This window comes from Bufo gargarizans, chromosome 1 (assembly GCF_014858855.1).
Source record: "Bufo gargarizans isolate SCDJY-AF-19 chromosome 1, ASM1485885v1, whole genome shotgun sequence".
NCBI classification, from domain to species: domain Eukaryota; kingdom Metazoa; phylum Chordata; class Amphibia; order Anura; family Bufonidae; genus Bufo; species Bufo gargarizans.
The window spans coordinates 554,692,947-554,707,836 of record NC_058080.1 but is presented as its reverse complement, the minus strand read 5'-3'; the positions used below and the strand labels follow the sequence as shown (position 1 = coordinate 554,707,836).

At 47.3% G+C, this 14,890-nt stretch overlaps 1 protein-coding gene across 1 annotated transcript in view; it reads left to right on the top strand.

The window, feature by feature from the left end:
• Positions 1 to 14,890, top strand: part of LOC122924490 (splicing factor SWAP) — a 181,604-nt gene that overhangs the window by 94,488 nt on the left and 72,226 nt on the right. The window contains exons 11-13 of the mRNA XM_044275621.1: positions 305 to 467; positions 1,574 to 1,813; positions 14,428 to 14,615. Of these exons, the coding sequence (XP_044131556.1) occupies positions 305 to 467; positions 1,574 to 1,813; positions 14,428 to 14,615 (591 nt within the window). The remainder of the gene's footprint in view (positions 1 to 304; positions 468 to 1,573; positions 1,814 to 14,427; positions 14,616 to 14,890) is intronic.

The following is a 14,890-nucleotide window of genomic DNA, read 5'->3' as shown; positions in this document are numbered from 1 at the left end:
TAGCCACAGTTGTCATATTAAACCCGTTAACAAATGGAAGAAAATATAAATTAAATCTTAATGTGTATAGATCAGATAGTGTTTTTCTTTTTCTGTTTTGCCTTTCTATTTTGGTCTCAAGTGCATCAGTTTCTGGCTTCATGATTCATTTAATTGTGTTATTTAACGTCCAGTTGGAGGATGACTCTGTCCTCGTGGTTGTTTCAGTAGTATATCAATCATAGTTTTTTCCTCTGCTGAACATTTTATGAGTAAAAACACTTTTTTTCTTAGTTTAACTCCAGACTTGTTTTTCCCCAAACAGCCTTCCACAACATCAGACGCTAATGTTGTATCTGCATCACCCTCAGAGGGCAATGTGATACCAAGTAGTACTGTTCCAAGTGATGGAAACAATGTTGGTGCCACTGATGCCAAAACTGACTGTGCTGGTAGCAAGCCTGCCAATGATGGAAAGCTCATGAAAGGTATTTTCACAATCTGTTGTGTTTTTTTTTTTTTTTTTTTTCCTTTTTCATGTGAGCCTTTGTAATATATGTTAGAGAAAACTAAACTTTTATTCAGCTTTCAGGAGCCTGCAGAAGTCTTTCCTTGCCTTCAAGGCTGCTATAAACTCCTCAAAATCCCCTCCAACCTCAAAAATGAGCTCCAGGCTAATCACCAGTTTTATGTTGCACGGTCTGTGGGAAGTTTACACTGGTGACAGAGACCCTGATTTAAAAAAAAACACTGGGTCACTTACTTGAATTTACCTGTCATTTTACTGAAATCGGTAGCAGTCTCCTTCTCTGACCCAAAGTTGTGCTCTGTTTTCTGGCTACCTGCAACCACCACTAGAGGGTGTGAAGGAGCTTACTGCATACTGTTATACATGGAGCTTAATAATAACATAGTATATAGTATGATAGTAGTGTCTACATGCTGTCAGAAAGTCATGTTGTACATCTGTCTCTGTGTCTCAACATGTCGCAGTGTGACACCATTGTGTGCCATTGCTGCGACAAATGTTGTTGTGTAGCCGTAGCCATACCCGTAAGCGAGTTTCACACTAGCGGCCTTCTCCTGCCGGATCCGTGCTGCCGCTAGTGCACACTTGCCGCCGAGGCCCGCTCCGGCCCTATTGGAGTTCGAGCAGCAGCACAGCAAACATGTTGCGAGGTGGCCAGAATAAAACTACGACATGTCGTAGTTCTATTCCGGCCACCTCTCTGCATGTTTGCCATGCTGCCGTCGGAACTCCGGCCAGCCCCCATTATAGTCAATGGGGCCAGAGCGGGCCTGCCGGAGAAGGCTGCCGCTAGTGTGAAAGTAGCCTTAGTTGCTAAGTCTAAATATGTAGCCAATGGAAGGTATCCTTGCTGCACTTTTTACCATCTCCATTGTCTTCTGGAGCTCTAATCTGCAGCAAACTGTAGGTCTAAACTTTTGAGTGGATGACAACATCCTTGTTTTGGATCATCTTTTTATTTTTAAATTTTTACTGCATTTTCACTCCATATGATAATATGTTGTGAAATGTGATTTGTTTAGTTCATGAACGCTCATCTTGATGATCTTTTCATTATATTTTTAGTTTCCTTTGCTCCAATAAGTTTTGCAATAAAGGTGAAAGAAACCGACCTTCTGCCGCTTGAGAAAAACAGAGTAAAATTAGATGATGACAGCGAGGAAGAGGAGGATGGAGAAAGCAAAGAAGGCCAGCAAAGCAAGACCAGTAGCTATTCAAATAGCAACCAATTAGTTAGTGCCGGGAACGCTGCAGTAGAAGAGAAGAGACCACAGTTAACTCCAGAGGAACTGGAAGCTAAGCAAGGTACACATATGTTTTTCCTTTTTTGGAATAGGTTTTATCACATCATATTCATCTTATCTAAAGCCTTATAGACTTCTGTTGCTCGACTCTAGAGGAGATAACTAACACATGATACCTTTTTAAGCTTTGCTTTTCATATATTAAAGGTAATGTGTCATCAGAAATTGTGGCCCAAGTTTTTGTTTTGCCTTTTCATGTTTTCCTCCCAATGTTCCAATAGCCATAACTTCTTTAATTTTCAGCTCATATAACCATGAGTACTTATTTTTTGCTGGATGAGTTGTTTTTTTGAAGGGCATCATTTAATTTACTATGTCTGTTATTGGAAAATGGGGGGGGGGGGGGGGGGAAATGACACTATGTCCTTATTCTGCGGCTCAATGCGAATATGGTTATACCAAGCTTGTTTTATTTCTTTTATTAATTTAGAAAAAATAAACCTTTTGCTTTGCTGTTTTCTGACTTTTATATTTTAGTCTACAGAGCTGTATAAGGGCTTGTTTTTTGCCGAACAAACTGTTTTTTTTATTGATAGCATTTTGACTTTTTGACCAATGTTATTCAATTTCTTTGGGAGGGGAATGAGGTATGGAGCAGGCAGCAGCCTGCTCCATACCTCAGCCACATTGATGTAACAGTTTGTCAACGTGGCTGAAAGGGGTTAAATATTTTTAATTTTACGATACATTATCTTGTTAACATTTTTGATTTTTACATATTCCTGTCTGTTAAAAACTAAATAAATAAAAAAGCTATTTTCTCACTGGCCACTAAGCCTAATACTTGGTAACACATGTTGCTCTGTTCAGATCACTTTTTATCATCATCATAGGCAGGATTACGCAGTCGCTGTGTAGCCCTAACCTAAAAGAATATAATATCAAGCCAGGCTACCCTTTAGAGTCCTGTCTTCATGAGCATTAAAAACAAGATGGGGGATTAATGCAAGATCGCTGGGATCCAACCATTCTGACCACAGCTATTGTGTGAATGGGGTCCCGAGTCTCCTGTGTGAATGGAGCAGTAGTCACACATTCACGGGTCTTACTGTGTCTCTATACGGACTCTTGCTATGTGTAAGACATGTTGAGTAACAATAAATTCAGTAGACGTCAAGGCCAGCAAATCATATATGTGAAATTCACTTACTGTGGTGTGTTTACAAGTATGCCAACTTTTCGTAAAGAACGACTGAGGACAACTTTCAGATGGTCTATTGCGGTGACAAGCAATGCATGTATGCAGTGTATAGTATTCTCCCCCCCCCCCCCCCCCCTCCCCCCCTTGTCTTTACAAGCCCAATCAGATTCTGCACCCTGATTGGCAAAAGTGGAAGCGCTTGAATCTCAAATTTGAATTAGTATGTGGCATGTCAGGACTTGTTGTTCCAAATGAAGGTTGATTTGTATTCAAGTGTGGCATTCTCTCAAATATTTGTGCTGTTACATTTCTCTCACGTAGCTTAGATGAAAATTGTCATTAGTTCGATTAGTTGAATACTTATTCCTCATCTTCCTTTATTATAAAAAATATAAAAAAAAAGGGGGGAAAAAAAATTCTGTTTGAATGTAAATGAGCATGTGTCCAAACTACCTGTAATACATAATACATCCTCTGATGTCCAAGACTAATACAAACCAGCTCCTGGTTCGAAACAATTTTTTGTAGCAGATCCACATGTCTGTAGGCTTTTCGCTTTCATTATTTAAAGGCCCCTTTTGATTTTTATTAGATTTTTTTCTGAAATGAATGTCATTTTAGTGGAGGATAATTGTTTCGAATTTGGTTTCAGTAAAATGTTTGTTTTTGTCTTCTGCAGTCTGCATGTATTCTCATGCTTTGCAGACTGAGTCCTGTTCAGTGTGAAGTCCATCAGACGGACTCGCTGACTGATTGATCTGTAGCCCTTTTCTCTGCTGTCCTGATTTTCAATCAGGAGAGTAGAAATAAGTGCTGTAGACAGAGCTGAATGGATTTCACTTTGAACAGGACGGAGCAGCCTGCAATGTACGAGAAAAAAACTGTACGAGAAAACATATTACAGCAATGGTTTTACTTGCATTTGAGAAAGAAAAATCCCCAAATATGTCCATAGCCTTTACAGGGAATGTGTCACTAGATTTTGCTGGCCTACCTGAGGTCAGTGTAAACTGGTTTTTATCACTGAAGTCAACTACCTAAAATATAACTTTTAATATGAAAATACTAAAAAATCACAATGAGCCCCTCACACGGGGACTAATATACAAACAGACAGACAAACAATAAGGGGCTTAATTCAGGACCAATAGATGTATAACGGTGATGGAGTGGGGGCAAGGCCATAGGGGTCCCTAGTATATCCCTAGGGTATCCCTTACCTATTCTCTGCCCAGAGATGCACCCAGATGGTGGGAGCACTCTGTCCCCGTACCTAAACCTACCTGTCTGTCCTTAAAGCACCCTTACAACACATATGGAACTTATGGATGTCCTGGTCATTCAATATAATTCAAAAAATACAAGATGATTGTCTAAATAAATGGTTCTCGTCTCAACGCGTTTCCCCTTATGGATAAGGTTCGTTAGGAGACAACCAGAAAACAAGTCAGACGCTGCCCCTCCGCAGCGAATACATTTTGACAATCAAAATAGAAAACAAAATAAACCAAAATGCTGGAGCACCCACAGAACGGTATCCAGCTGTCAGACATACAGAGAGTTGCACAAAGATAATGCAGCTAGGAAGAAACTGTGTGTACAGAGCATGGAAATATGCAAACATCAACATGTATAAAGATGAACAACGCTATACTCATCCGATGAAGTATGTCCGGCGGCTTGGGGTGCTCCAGGGGGCACTAAAATGAGGCTCATGTTGATGTTTGCATATTTCGTCACATGCTCTGTACACACAGTTTCTTCCTAGCTGCATTATCTTCAGTGATATAGTTTTGCGCACAACTACCAGTTACGTATTTTTTCACCGTTGTGAACAGTGAACACTGGTGTCAGATACCTGTAGAACACTGGGTCACTTTCTTGAATTGACCCCAACCATTTTGCCAAAAGCTGTATTGAAAAGCTCCAGCATAGGCAGATCGGGAGTCCACTTGATGCAGAGCATGCACCAAAGTGACCTCGTATTCTTGGCTCTTGGCTGCCCTCACCCTCACCCCTGATTTGCATTAGGAGTATCAGTTATCTGCAGGGAGAGTTGTGACTACCCGGCATGTGTACTGTATTGAGCGGGCTCCAGTGTCGGGGTGGTGCTGTTCTTTGCAAATTTTAGTTAAACAACTAACAGAGTCGGGTCAAGAAAGTAACCAAACTTTTTCATCAGGTTTTCTGTGGCTGCCGTCAGGGGGCAATATATTCCCTTTAAAATGGATTGAGAAAACAGGGGGCACACCAAATAATACGTGGAGTGCAAAGGGTGGTGAAAAGAGCATGAAACAGTATCACCTGACTCAAGAAGGAGTCACAAGAACCACCCCATATATGCACATCCGACAATAAGTCAATATAAAAATATATATAAAGTTTATTAGACACACCAACAAATACACCCAACAAATACACATTAAAAATTGTATACAATTAGAACAAAGTGCGGTATGCAATATAATATATATGTAACCGACACATGCAGGTCCACTGGGTTGCCACAGATGGGCATATACACTATAAACCAGCATATAAAAATCCAATACAACACATGTAGCAAATATAAAATGAGATGAGACCACTAGAAATGCAAACGGACCATAATGAGGTCTAAATTGGAGAGTCAAACCTACATAAACCTGCTGGTGAGTGAGAGAACGCGTATCGCCCGAACAATCTTGTGACTCCTTCTTGAGTCAGGTGATACTGTTTCATATTCCCTTTTAAAAGCTATGGTTATATATATATATATATATATATATATATATATATATATTATTTTTTTTTTTATACACCCATTAATGACTGTCAATACTCCTTTTTATGGAGGTCACTACCTACCATACCCTAGTCTGCAGCCTATTCTAAGCGCTGCACGGGTCTCTAAGGTGACCATACTGTTAAGATAGATGTTGGCCAAATACTACTCATTTGGACAACAGTTGATTCTAGCAACGTCATCTTTATTTAAAGAAGTTCTCCTTAAAGAAGTTCTCCAGCTTTTTAACAAATTTTGGTTCTCTCTGCTGGTCCTGTGGAGGGAACCATACTTAAAGGGGTTGTTCGAGTTCAGAGCTAAACTTGGACGTATCCCCTTCATTCTGACAGCCACTCTGAGATTAGCATTTTATGTTCCTATGCCATCTCTTGCAAGGGCTTTTTTTGTATACATACTTACACTACTAGGCGGAGGCTTCTGCCTAGCATTGTTGGCGGGGACATCACTGGCACCAATGGGCAGGCTTTATCGCTGTTCTAGGCGTTTTACAGGCTAGGGCAGTGCTAAAGCCCGCCTATTAGTGTTATTGACGTCACCGAGAACACTGCTAGGTGGAAACCTCTGCAGTGGCCGGGTTTAGGGTGGCTCTAATGCGACGCTGAGTCCCCCAGACACTGTAGAGGTATCACCACATGTTGCTGCTCTCCGGAAGGGATGGTAAGGCGTGGTGCAACCCAATGTGAAATAAATCTAGAGAGTCGGGGTCTGCAGTAAACCAGGGTGCTTCTTTACTAGAGGAATTCAGGTATAAAACAATACAGGCAAGGCATTGGGCTTGCTTCTCTAGTGTCCTCTCTGGCAGAAGAAGGGTTTGATGCTGAGAAAAGGCCTGAGCTAGCTGTCCCCCTTTCTCCAGAGAGCTGGTACCCTGGTCCAAAGCTGGTGATCCAGGGTCTGTGGCAGTGTATCCCTGTCTCAGCGTCTTCTTCTGGTCACTCAGTAGTCTGTCAGTCTCCTCTTCCAAGCACTGGTCCCTAACTGCAGCACACTAGGGGCTCTGATTGCTCTGTTTATATAAACAGTTTTTCTCGTACATTCCATTGGGGGACACAGACCATGGGTATAGCTTAGAGGTATTACTAGGAGGGACACTATGCAAAAACGAAGCTCCTCCTCCTCGGGCTATACCCCCAGACACCTCCAGGAGGACTTCAGTCTTTGCTTAGTGTCTGTCCAAGGAGGTGACGCTTACTCTTCTCCTGTTTGTTATTTTTTTTTCTGTTTTCAGATGGGGACGCAGGTCAGCATTGCGCTTTCCTGGCCCCCGTGGAGTGTCTGCCACCGTCTTTCGACGTGTCCTGGCTACCTCCCATCCCCCCACAGAAGAAAAGTGGATCCAGGCTCAACATGTCAGCTCTGGCATCCCACCAGCTGCTGGGACGCCTGCTGCCTACCCTCCTCCAGAGCACTGTTCTCCTGGATTGGAGTCAGAAGTCTGAAGAGGCGCATCCCTGCTGGTCTGGACATCGAGGGAGCATGCTGAGCAGATAAGTATTGCCCAGTCCCTCCCCCTCCCTCTGTGTCTGTTTGTCTGTGGCTACCTGGGTGAGCTTGAAGAAGGATCCTGAACTGGAGTACTGGCACTCTTCCCCCTTAAACTGTGGGCTTCAGCTTCTCTCGTCGGGCCTTGGCTGCTGCGCTCTCTCAGCGCCCGCCGGCAGACCGCTCCTCCATGGCCGCGTTAACCCCTGCTGCACCACGTGTTTGTTTAAATCGCGCGCGCGCATATTTTTGCGCGCGCGCTTATTTTCGCGCATATTTTCGCGCGCGCGCTTATTTTCGCGCGCGCTTGTTTCGCGCGCTTTTTTCGCGCCATAGTGACGCGTTCGGGGGGGCGGAGCCTCGGCATGCCGCTCTGACTCTCCTTACACCGGAGACTCTGTTTGCTCACGGCCGTGCAGCTCCTCATCTCTCTACACCGGAGACTTCTGCTAGCGTTGCCTGGGTGGTAGGAGAACAGCTTGCTCTGCTCCTGATCTTTGCAGCAACTGGTAGGAGATCTTTTACTGTGGGGTTCCATCATGCCAAAGCCTGGGGCACTTAAATCTGCCAAGGCCTCCTCTCAGGCTCTTTTGGGGTCATGCAAGGTGTGCCTTATGCCTTTTTCTACCTCTGGCACCTGTGACTCGTGCCCTGCTCCTGGACAGGATCAGCCTCCTTCTCCTGCTCAGCCCAGTCCTCCCTCTGCCCCTGCGGAACCGGCGGTACCCGCCTGGGCTTCCGCCATGTCTAGTGCGGCAGCGGATCTGGCCCTAGTTGCCAAGGCAGCCATGTCCTTCATGGAGCGTATGGCAGCTACTACTCCAGTGGCGTCCACCGCTCCTTCTCCTCTCAGTGATTCTCACAGGGGGCGTCTGACGTCTAAGAGGCAGCGTGAGCGGCAGCATTCCTCATCGGATGACTCCGCTTCTCCCCCACGCCTTGAGGCATGTCCGGTTGACTCTCCCTCTCGTGGGGAGCGCAAATCCGAAGGGGAATTGTCCGGATCGGACGAGGCCACGGAGCGGGAACCCCTGCCTAAGCTTTCCACCATGGTATCCGAATTGGTGGAGGCTGTCCGTGACACTTTTAATATCCACGGAGATTCCACTCCCTCCACTAGTCGGGAGTTCTCCCTCTTTCCGCCCAAAAGGCCCGAATCCGCGGTGTTCCCCGTTCATGAGGAATTCACAGCGGTCATATCAAAGGCTTGGGACCGACCCAATCAAAAATTTTCGGCCACCAAGCGCATGGATACGCTTTACCCTTTCCCCTCTGACTCGGTGGAAAAGTGGACTTCTTCCCCTAAGGTAGATCCTCCGGTGGCCAGGTTGGCCAAGAACACGGCCCTTCCTGTCCTAGACGGTTCCTCCCTGCAGGATGCGGTGGACAGACGCCTGGATTCACTTTCCAAGTCCATCTTCTCTCTGGCGGGCACTTCCCTGCGACCGTCTTTTGCGTCGGCTTGGGTTGCCAGAGCCCTTACGGCGTGGTTGCGGCGCCACCACCAGGATCTGACGGAACAGGGCGCCCCTGCAGACACTTTGGAATTTATTCTCCAAATGTCTCAGGCTTCTAAATATCTCTGTGAGGCTTCAATGGATATCGGTTCCCTATTTGCCCGTATTTCGGCCCTCTCGGTCATTCAGCGTAGAGAGGTTTGGTTGAAGGTGTGGGATGCTGATGCTTCTTCCAAGCGTTCCCTCGCTAACCTTCCCTTTGAAGGATCTAGACTCTTTGGAGCCCAGTTGGACGAATTCATTTCTGCCGCAACGGGGGGCAAGAGTACTCATCTGCCTCAACCCAGATCCAAACGGCCCTTTCGATCTCGGGCTTCAGGGTTCCGGGGCCAGTCCTTTCGTCGCTTCTCCACAGCCAGGACGTCTTCGTCCTCGTCGGCTGGGGGATCCCAGGAATCCCGCAAGAAGCCTTTCTTCAAACCCCAGCCCTCTTGGCGACCACGGGCACAGTCAACCCGTCCCCCTGCTCCCAAGCAGCCCTCCGCATGAAGGGGTGCCCCCACCCCTCGTGGTGGGGGGCCGTTTGCTCTCCTTTCAGCAGGTCTGGAGGGCTCACATTCAGGACGCCTGGGCTCTGGAGATTGTGACGTCCGGTTACAAATTGGAGTTCGCGTCCAGCCCGCCGGAACGCTTTTTCCCGTCTCGCGTTCCGGGGGATCCAGCCAGGGCCTCGGACCTCCTTTTGGCGGTCTCCTCTCTTCTGGACCGGGGTGTCATTTTTCCCGTTCCCCCGGAGGAACAGGGAACAGGTTTTTACTCAAACCTGTTCGTCGTTCCGAAGAAGGAGGGGTCGGTGCGCCCGATACTGGATCTGAAGCTTCTGAACAAGTTTCTAAGGGTGCGGAAGTTTCGCATGGAGTCCCTTCGCTCCGTTATTGCTTCTCTGCTTCCGGGGGAGTTTCTCGCGTCTGTGGACATTCAAGACGCCTACTTACACGTCCCGATTGCGAAGTCTCACCATCGCTTTCTGCGTTTTGCCATCTGGGGTCGTCATTACCAGTTCGTCGCCCTGCCTTTCGGGTTGGCGACCGCCCCTCGCGTTTTCACCAAGGTTTTGGCGCCTCTCATGGCGCTTCTTCGCACCAGGGGCATCTCGTTGTTGCCCTACCTGGACGACATCTTGATAAAGGCCCCGTCTCTTCCACAGGCCGAGGACAGCGTCCGAATTACCGTTCAATCTCTAGAACGGTTCGGGTGGTTGATCAATCTACCAAAATCCTCTCTGCACCCTTCCCAGAGACTCTCCTTCCTGGGGATGATTTTGGACACCTCGAGTTCTCGGGTGTTTCTTCCGGATTCCAAGTCCTCTCAGATTCGGAGGGCGGTGTCGCTCCTTCTACAAGCTCCTCGTCTCACCATTCGGGAGTGCATGCGGGTTCTGGGCCTTATGGTCGCCTCCTTCGAGGCGATTCCGTATGCCCAGTTCCACACTCGACCGTTACAACAGTGGATTCTTGCCCTATGGGACAAGACCTCTCGTGGTCTGGACGCTCCCGTCCGCTTGTCCCGGCACGTTCGGTTGTCTCTCCCCTGGTGGCAGGCCTCCCCGAATCTCTCATCAGGGAGGTCCTTCCTTCCGTTCTCCTGGACGATAGTCACCACCGATGCCAGCCTCATCGGTTGGGGAGGCGTTCTCCGGAACCTCACAGTTCAGGGGGTCTGGTCGACGGAGGAATCCCGTCTTCCGATAAACGTTTTGGAACTAAGGGCGATCTTCAACTCCCTCTCCCACTGGACTTACCTCCTTGCGGCTCGGCCGGTGCGTGTTCAGTCGGACAATGCCACGGCTGTGGCCTACGTCAATCATCAGGGCGGAACGCGCAGTCGGGCAGTGATGCAGGAGGTGGCGAGGATCCTCCTATGGGCGGAGTCTCATGTTCCAGTGTTGTCGGCGGTGTACATTCCGGGCGTCGACAACTGGACGGCAGATTTTCTGAGCCGCACCAAGGTGGATCCGGGAGAGTGGTCCCTACATCCGGAGGTGTTCGAGGACATCTGCCGCCGATGGGGCCGTCCGGACGTGGATTTAATGGCGTCCCGGCTAAACAACAAGGTGCCGGTGTTCCTGGCCCGCGCTCGGGACCCAAGGGCGTGCGGAGTGGATGCGCTGGTGTCTCCTTGGCAGCAATTCGACCTCCTCTATGTCTTCCCTCCACTTCCTCTGTTGCCGAAGGTGCTGCGCAAGATCGAGGCGGAGGGGATACTAACCATTCTTATCGCTCCGGATTGGCCTCGCCGCGCCTGGTTCTCCAACGTCGTCCGAATGTTAGCGGACGTTCCGTGGCCTCTTCCCGACAGAGAGGATCTTCTATCTCAGGGACCGCTCTTCCACCAGAATTCACGTCAGTTGCGTTTAACGGCGTGGCTATTGAGACCTACATTCTGAGGAAGAGAGACTTCTCTGATGCAGTGGTGAGAACCATGATCAGAGCTCGGAAGCCGGCTTCTTCGCGGATCTATTATCGCACCTGGAGGGCCTATCTAACCTTTTGTGAGAAGTCGGGTTTTCCGCCGCTTCGTTTCTCTGTTCCGGTGGTGCTGGCCTTTCTACAGTCCGGCGTTGAGGTGGGGCTGTCGCTCAGTTCTTTGAAGGGTCAGGTTTCGGCCTTGGCGGTCTTTTTTCAACGGTCTATTGCCTTTTTGGGGCCGGTGAGAACCTTCCTGCAGGGGGTGGCGCATTCGGTTCCTCCGTATGTTCCTCCCTTACCCCCCTGGGATCTTAACCTGGTCCTGCGCGCCCTTCAGGATGCGCCTTTTGAGCCTCTGAGGGAGGTCTCCCTAGTCTTCCTCACCTGGAAGGTGGTTTTTCTGGTGGCCATTACCTCCATCAGGAGGGTTTCGGAGCTGGCCGCGCTTTCCTGTAGGGAGCCTTTTCTGGTCTTCCACCAGGATAAGGTGGTGCTACGGCCGGTTCCTTCTTTTTTGCCCAAGGTGGTTTCCCCGTTCCACCTTAACGAGGATCTTGTCCTGCCCTCCTTTTGTCCTTCTCCGGCGAACCCCAAGGAACGTGCTCTCCACTCCCTGGACGTCGTCAGGGCCCTGAAGATGTATCTGGGGGCCACCGCCTCCTTTCGTCGTTCGGACTCCCTCTTTGTGGTTCCCGAGGGGTCTCGTAAGGGTCTGGCGGCTTCCAAGGTTACTGTGGCGCGGTGGATCCGTTCCGCTATTGCTGCGGCCTATCGCGCTCGTGGTCAGGTTCCCCCGTCGCGGATTACCGCTCACTCCACAAGGGCTGTGGGAGCTTCCTGGGCCAGACGCAATCGCGCCTCCGCCTCCCAGTTGTGTAAGGCTGCCACTTGGTCGTCCTTGCATACGTTCACTAAGTTTTATCAGTTGCACTCGCTGGCTTCGGCTGATGCTGTCCTCGGGCGCAGGGTATTGCAGGCCGTGGTGCCCGTTTAACGGTTGGACGTTCTTTCTCCTGGCGGTGTTGGTTTTTCCCACCCCATGGACTGCTTTTGGACGTCCCATGGTCTGTGTCCCCCAATGGAATGTACGAGAAAAGGAGATTTTTGTGAAACTCACCTGTAAAATCTTTTTCTCGTCTTTTCCATTGGGGGACACAGCTCCCGCCCGCTTTTTTTGTTTAGTTGGCATGTTGGTTTCCATTGTGGTTTTTTTCAGTTCTCCTTCTCCTACTGCTTTTGCAACGACTGAAGTCCTCCTGGAGGTGTCTGGGGGTATAGCCCGAGGAGGAGGAGCTTCGTTTTTGCATAGTGTCCCTCCTAGTAATACCTCTAAGCTATACCCATGGTCTGTGTCCCCCAATGGAAAAGACGAGAAAAAGATTTTACAGGTGAGTTTCACAAAAATCTCCTTTTGCTAGACTAGAACCTTCTAGTGGGAGGGGTAGAGTGGAGAAACTCGGCACAAACAGATACATTGTTTCAGCTCCTGTCTGGTATAGACTTGCAGTAGAGCATCAGTGATACTCAGTGGCAATGACACAGTAGGTTTTCCAGACAAAAACAAGTTTCCAGACATGACAACATTGCTAAAACCAGACATTTAAAAGGTCAGGCTTGTCTGCTTTTTGGTGGTAAAGTAGTCTGGGGTTTTCCCTCCAAAACATGGTGGTAAACAAGTCTGGGTTTTTCCTCAAACATGGTCTTCTTTAAACCCTCTGGCAGCTGTGGAAAATTACTAGCTTCTCAATCAAAGCACTGACAGTGTCTCAGTATTCATTAACCTTTTCCACAGAGCCATGTGAATACAGTGATAATGAACAGGATATATATCACAGCATATATATAAAATGCAGTAACACAGTAATAAACAGTATAAGTTACCCCTTTCAAGAGAAATAATATAGAAGTTTTAACTTTGCATAAGGGAAATAGGCAAATGTCCAAGTACGCTCTGCTCTAGGGCACTACACTTCCCCTTAGCAGAGATCCGTATGTCACCAGATCTAATTAAAAAGCTCTTGTCCTGCGCAATACAGTGCAGGGCAAGGGAGTGCATTGGAACATGAAATCTCAGAGGGGCAGCTTGGGTGAAGGGTATATGTCCGGGTTCAGCTCTGAACCTGGACAACCCCTTTACGTGGTAGGTGACACATTGATGTGCCGCCTCTAGGATACGTCATCGTTGCGGTCAGGGTGCAGATAAGTATGCTTCCCTCTACAGATCTGGCAAGCATGGGTGGCAGCTAATATTTAAAGGGATTGTCCAGTTTCAGGCTCAACCCAGACAGCACATGTTATCTGCCTGCAGTAAAGAAAAGATTGTTACTTAGCCTGAGTTCACACTTCATTTATTTGATCAGTTATTGTGAGCCAAAACCAGTAGTGAAGACTTCTCAGAGATAAGGTATAACGAAAAGATCTGCACCTGTTATTTGTTTTTGACCCGCACCTAGTTTTGTCTCACAATAACTGACCAAATAAATTAAGTGTGAATTCAGCCTTACCCGAGAGATCCGGTGCTGCCACCCTGGTTCTCCCGGCAGGGCTCTGTTTACCCAGCTACAGCGGTGACATCACGTCGACAATGTGTGACCACTACAGCCAATCACTGGCCTCAGCAGTGCACTGAAGAGGCCAATGTTTGTCTGCCGCTGTCACATGTTGATGTAATGTGACCACTGCAGCGATAGTGCAGGATAGGCCGGGTAAGTCACAATCTATGCTTTACTGCAGACTATAGCATGTGCTGCCTGGTTTCAGCTTGAAAAAGGACAACCCCTTTAAGCTAAATGATGAAGAAACTGATAATTTAGCTTAAATTAGTGTTAATATGCTGAAGAGGTAAAAGCTGCGCATCGAGGCATCAGAACAGCTATGGCATAACAGTCTGCATTGCTCAAATTTTCAATAAAGACCAATTGGGAAAAATGATTTTTAGCACCAAGATAAGTTGAATGCAGTAATTATTTTTAAAAATGCCCCCAAAGTGTGTATAGCATTTAGTGTTTATGCATTTTCTGCAGGAGTTTACATTGAATCTTTTATATAATTTTTAGTTTGTTTTTCTTTGTAGCATATGGTTACTGTTGTTACCCTCCTATGTTTAGTGGAAAGCACTTGTAGCTGATGTGTTTTTCATCTTCCAACTTATGCTGTGAGGGCCTCATGATTTTGGAGAAACTACTGAAGCAAAACCGGCTTGCTGATGTGAAGTATTCGAATAGTTCTACACTTGATAGTTGAAAAATATTGCTGCTAAGACCTACATGTTTGTTCTTTCAGCAAAGCAAAAACTAGAGGACAGACTGGCAGCAGCTGCTAGGGAAAAACTGGCACAGGCAGCCAAAGAATCGAAAGAGAAACAACTGCAAGCAGAACGCAAAAGGAAAGCTGCTCTTTTCCTGCAGACACTAAGGAATCCATTGGAAATGGAGATGGGAAGAACGGAGGAGAGTACCTTTAATTCAGAGGTTGGTCTATTATATTTGTAAAGGTTTAATCTGATTCTCCTTCAGACTGTATCAATCATATATCTAGGAATCGGTGATCCTTTGTGCTCAACCTCATCAGTGCCGGAAGAGATGGCTGATTTAAATGACTTCCAATTGGTTTTACATATGTTTTTTTTTTTTTTTTTTTTTTTTTATGCACCACGAGTCAAGTGTCAGATGAATAGACTAATGCAGCCTCCAGGAATAAAAATGGAGTACAGAAATAACAGAGGAACCTTATCTTGGACTCCAGT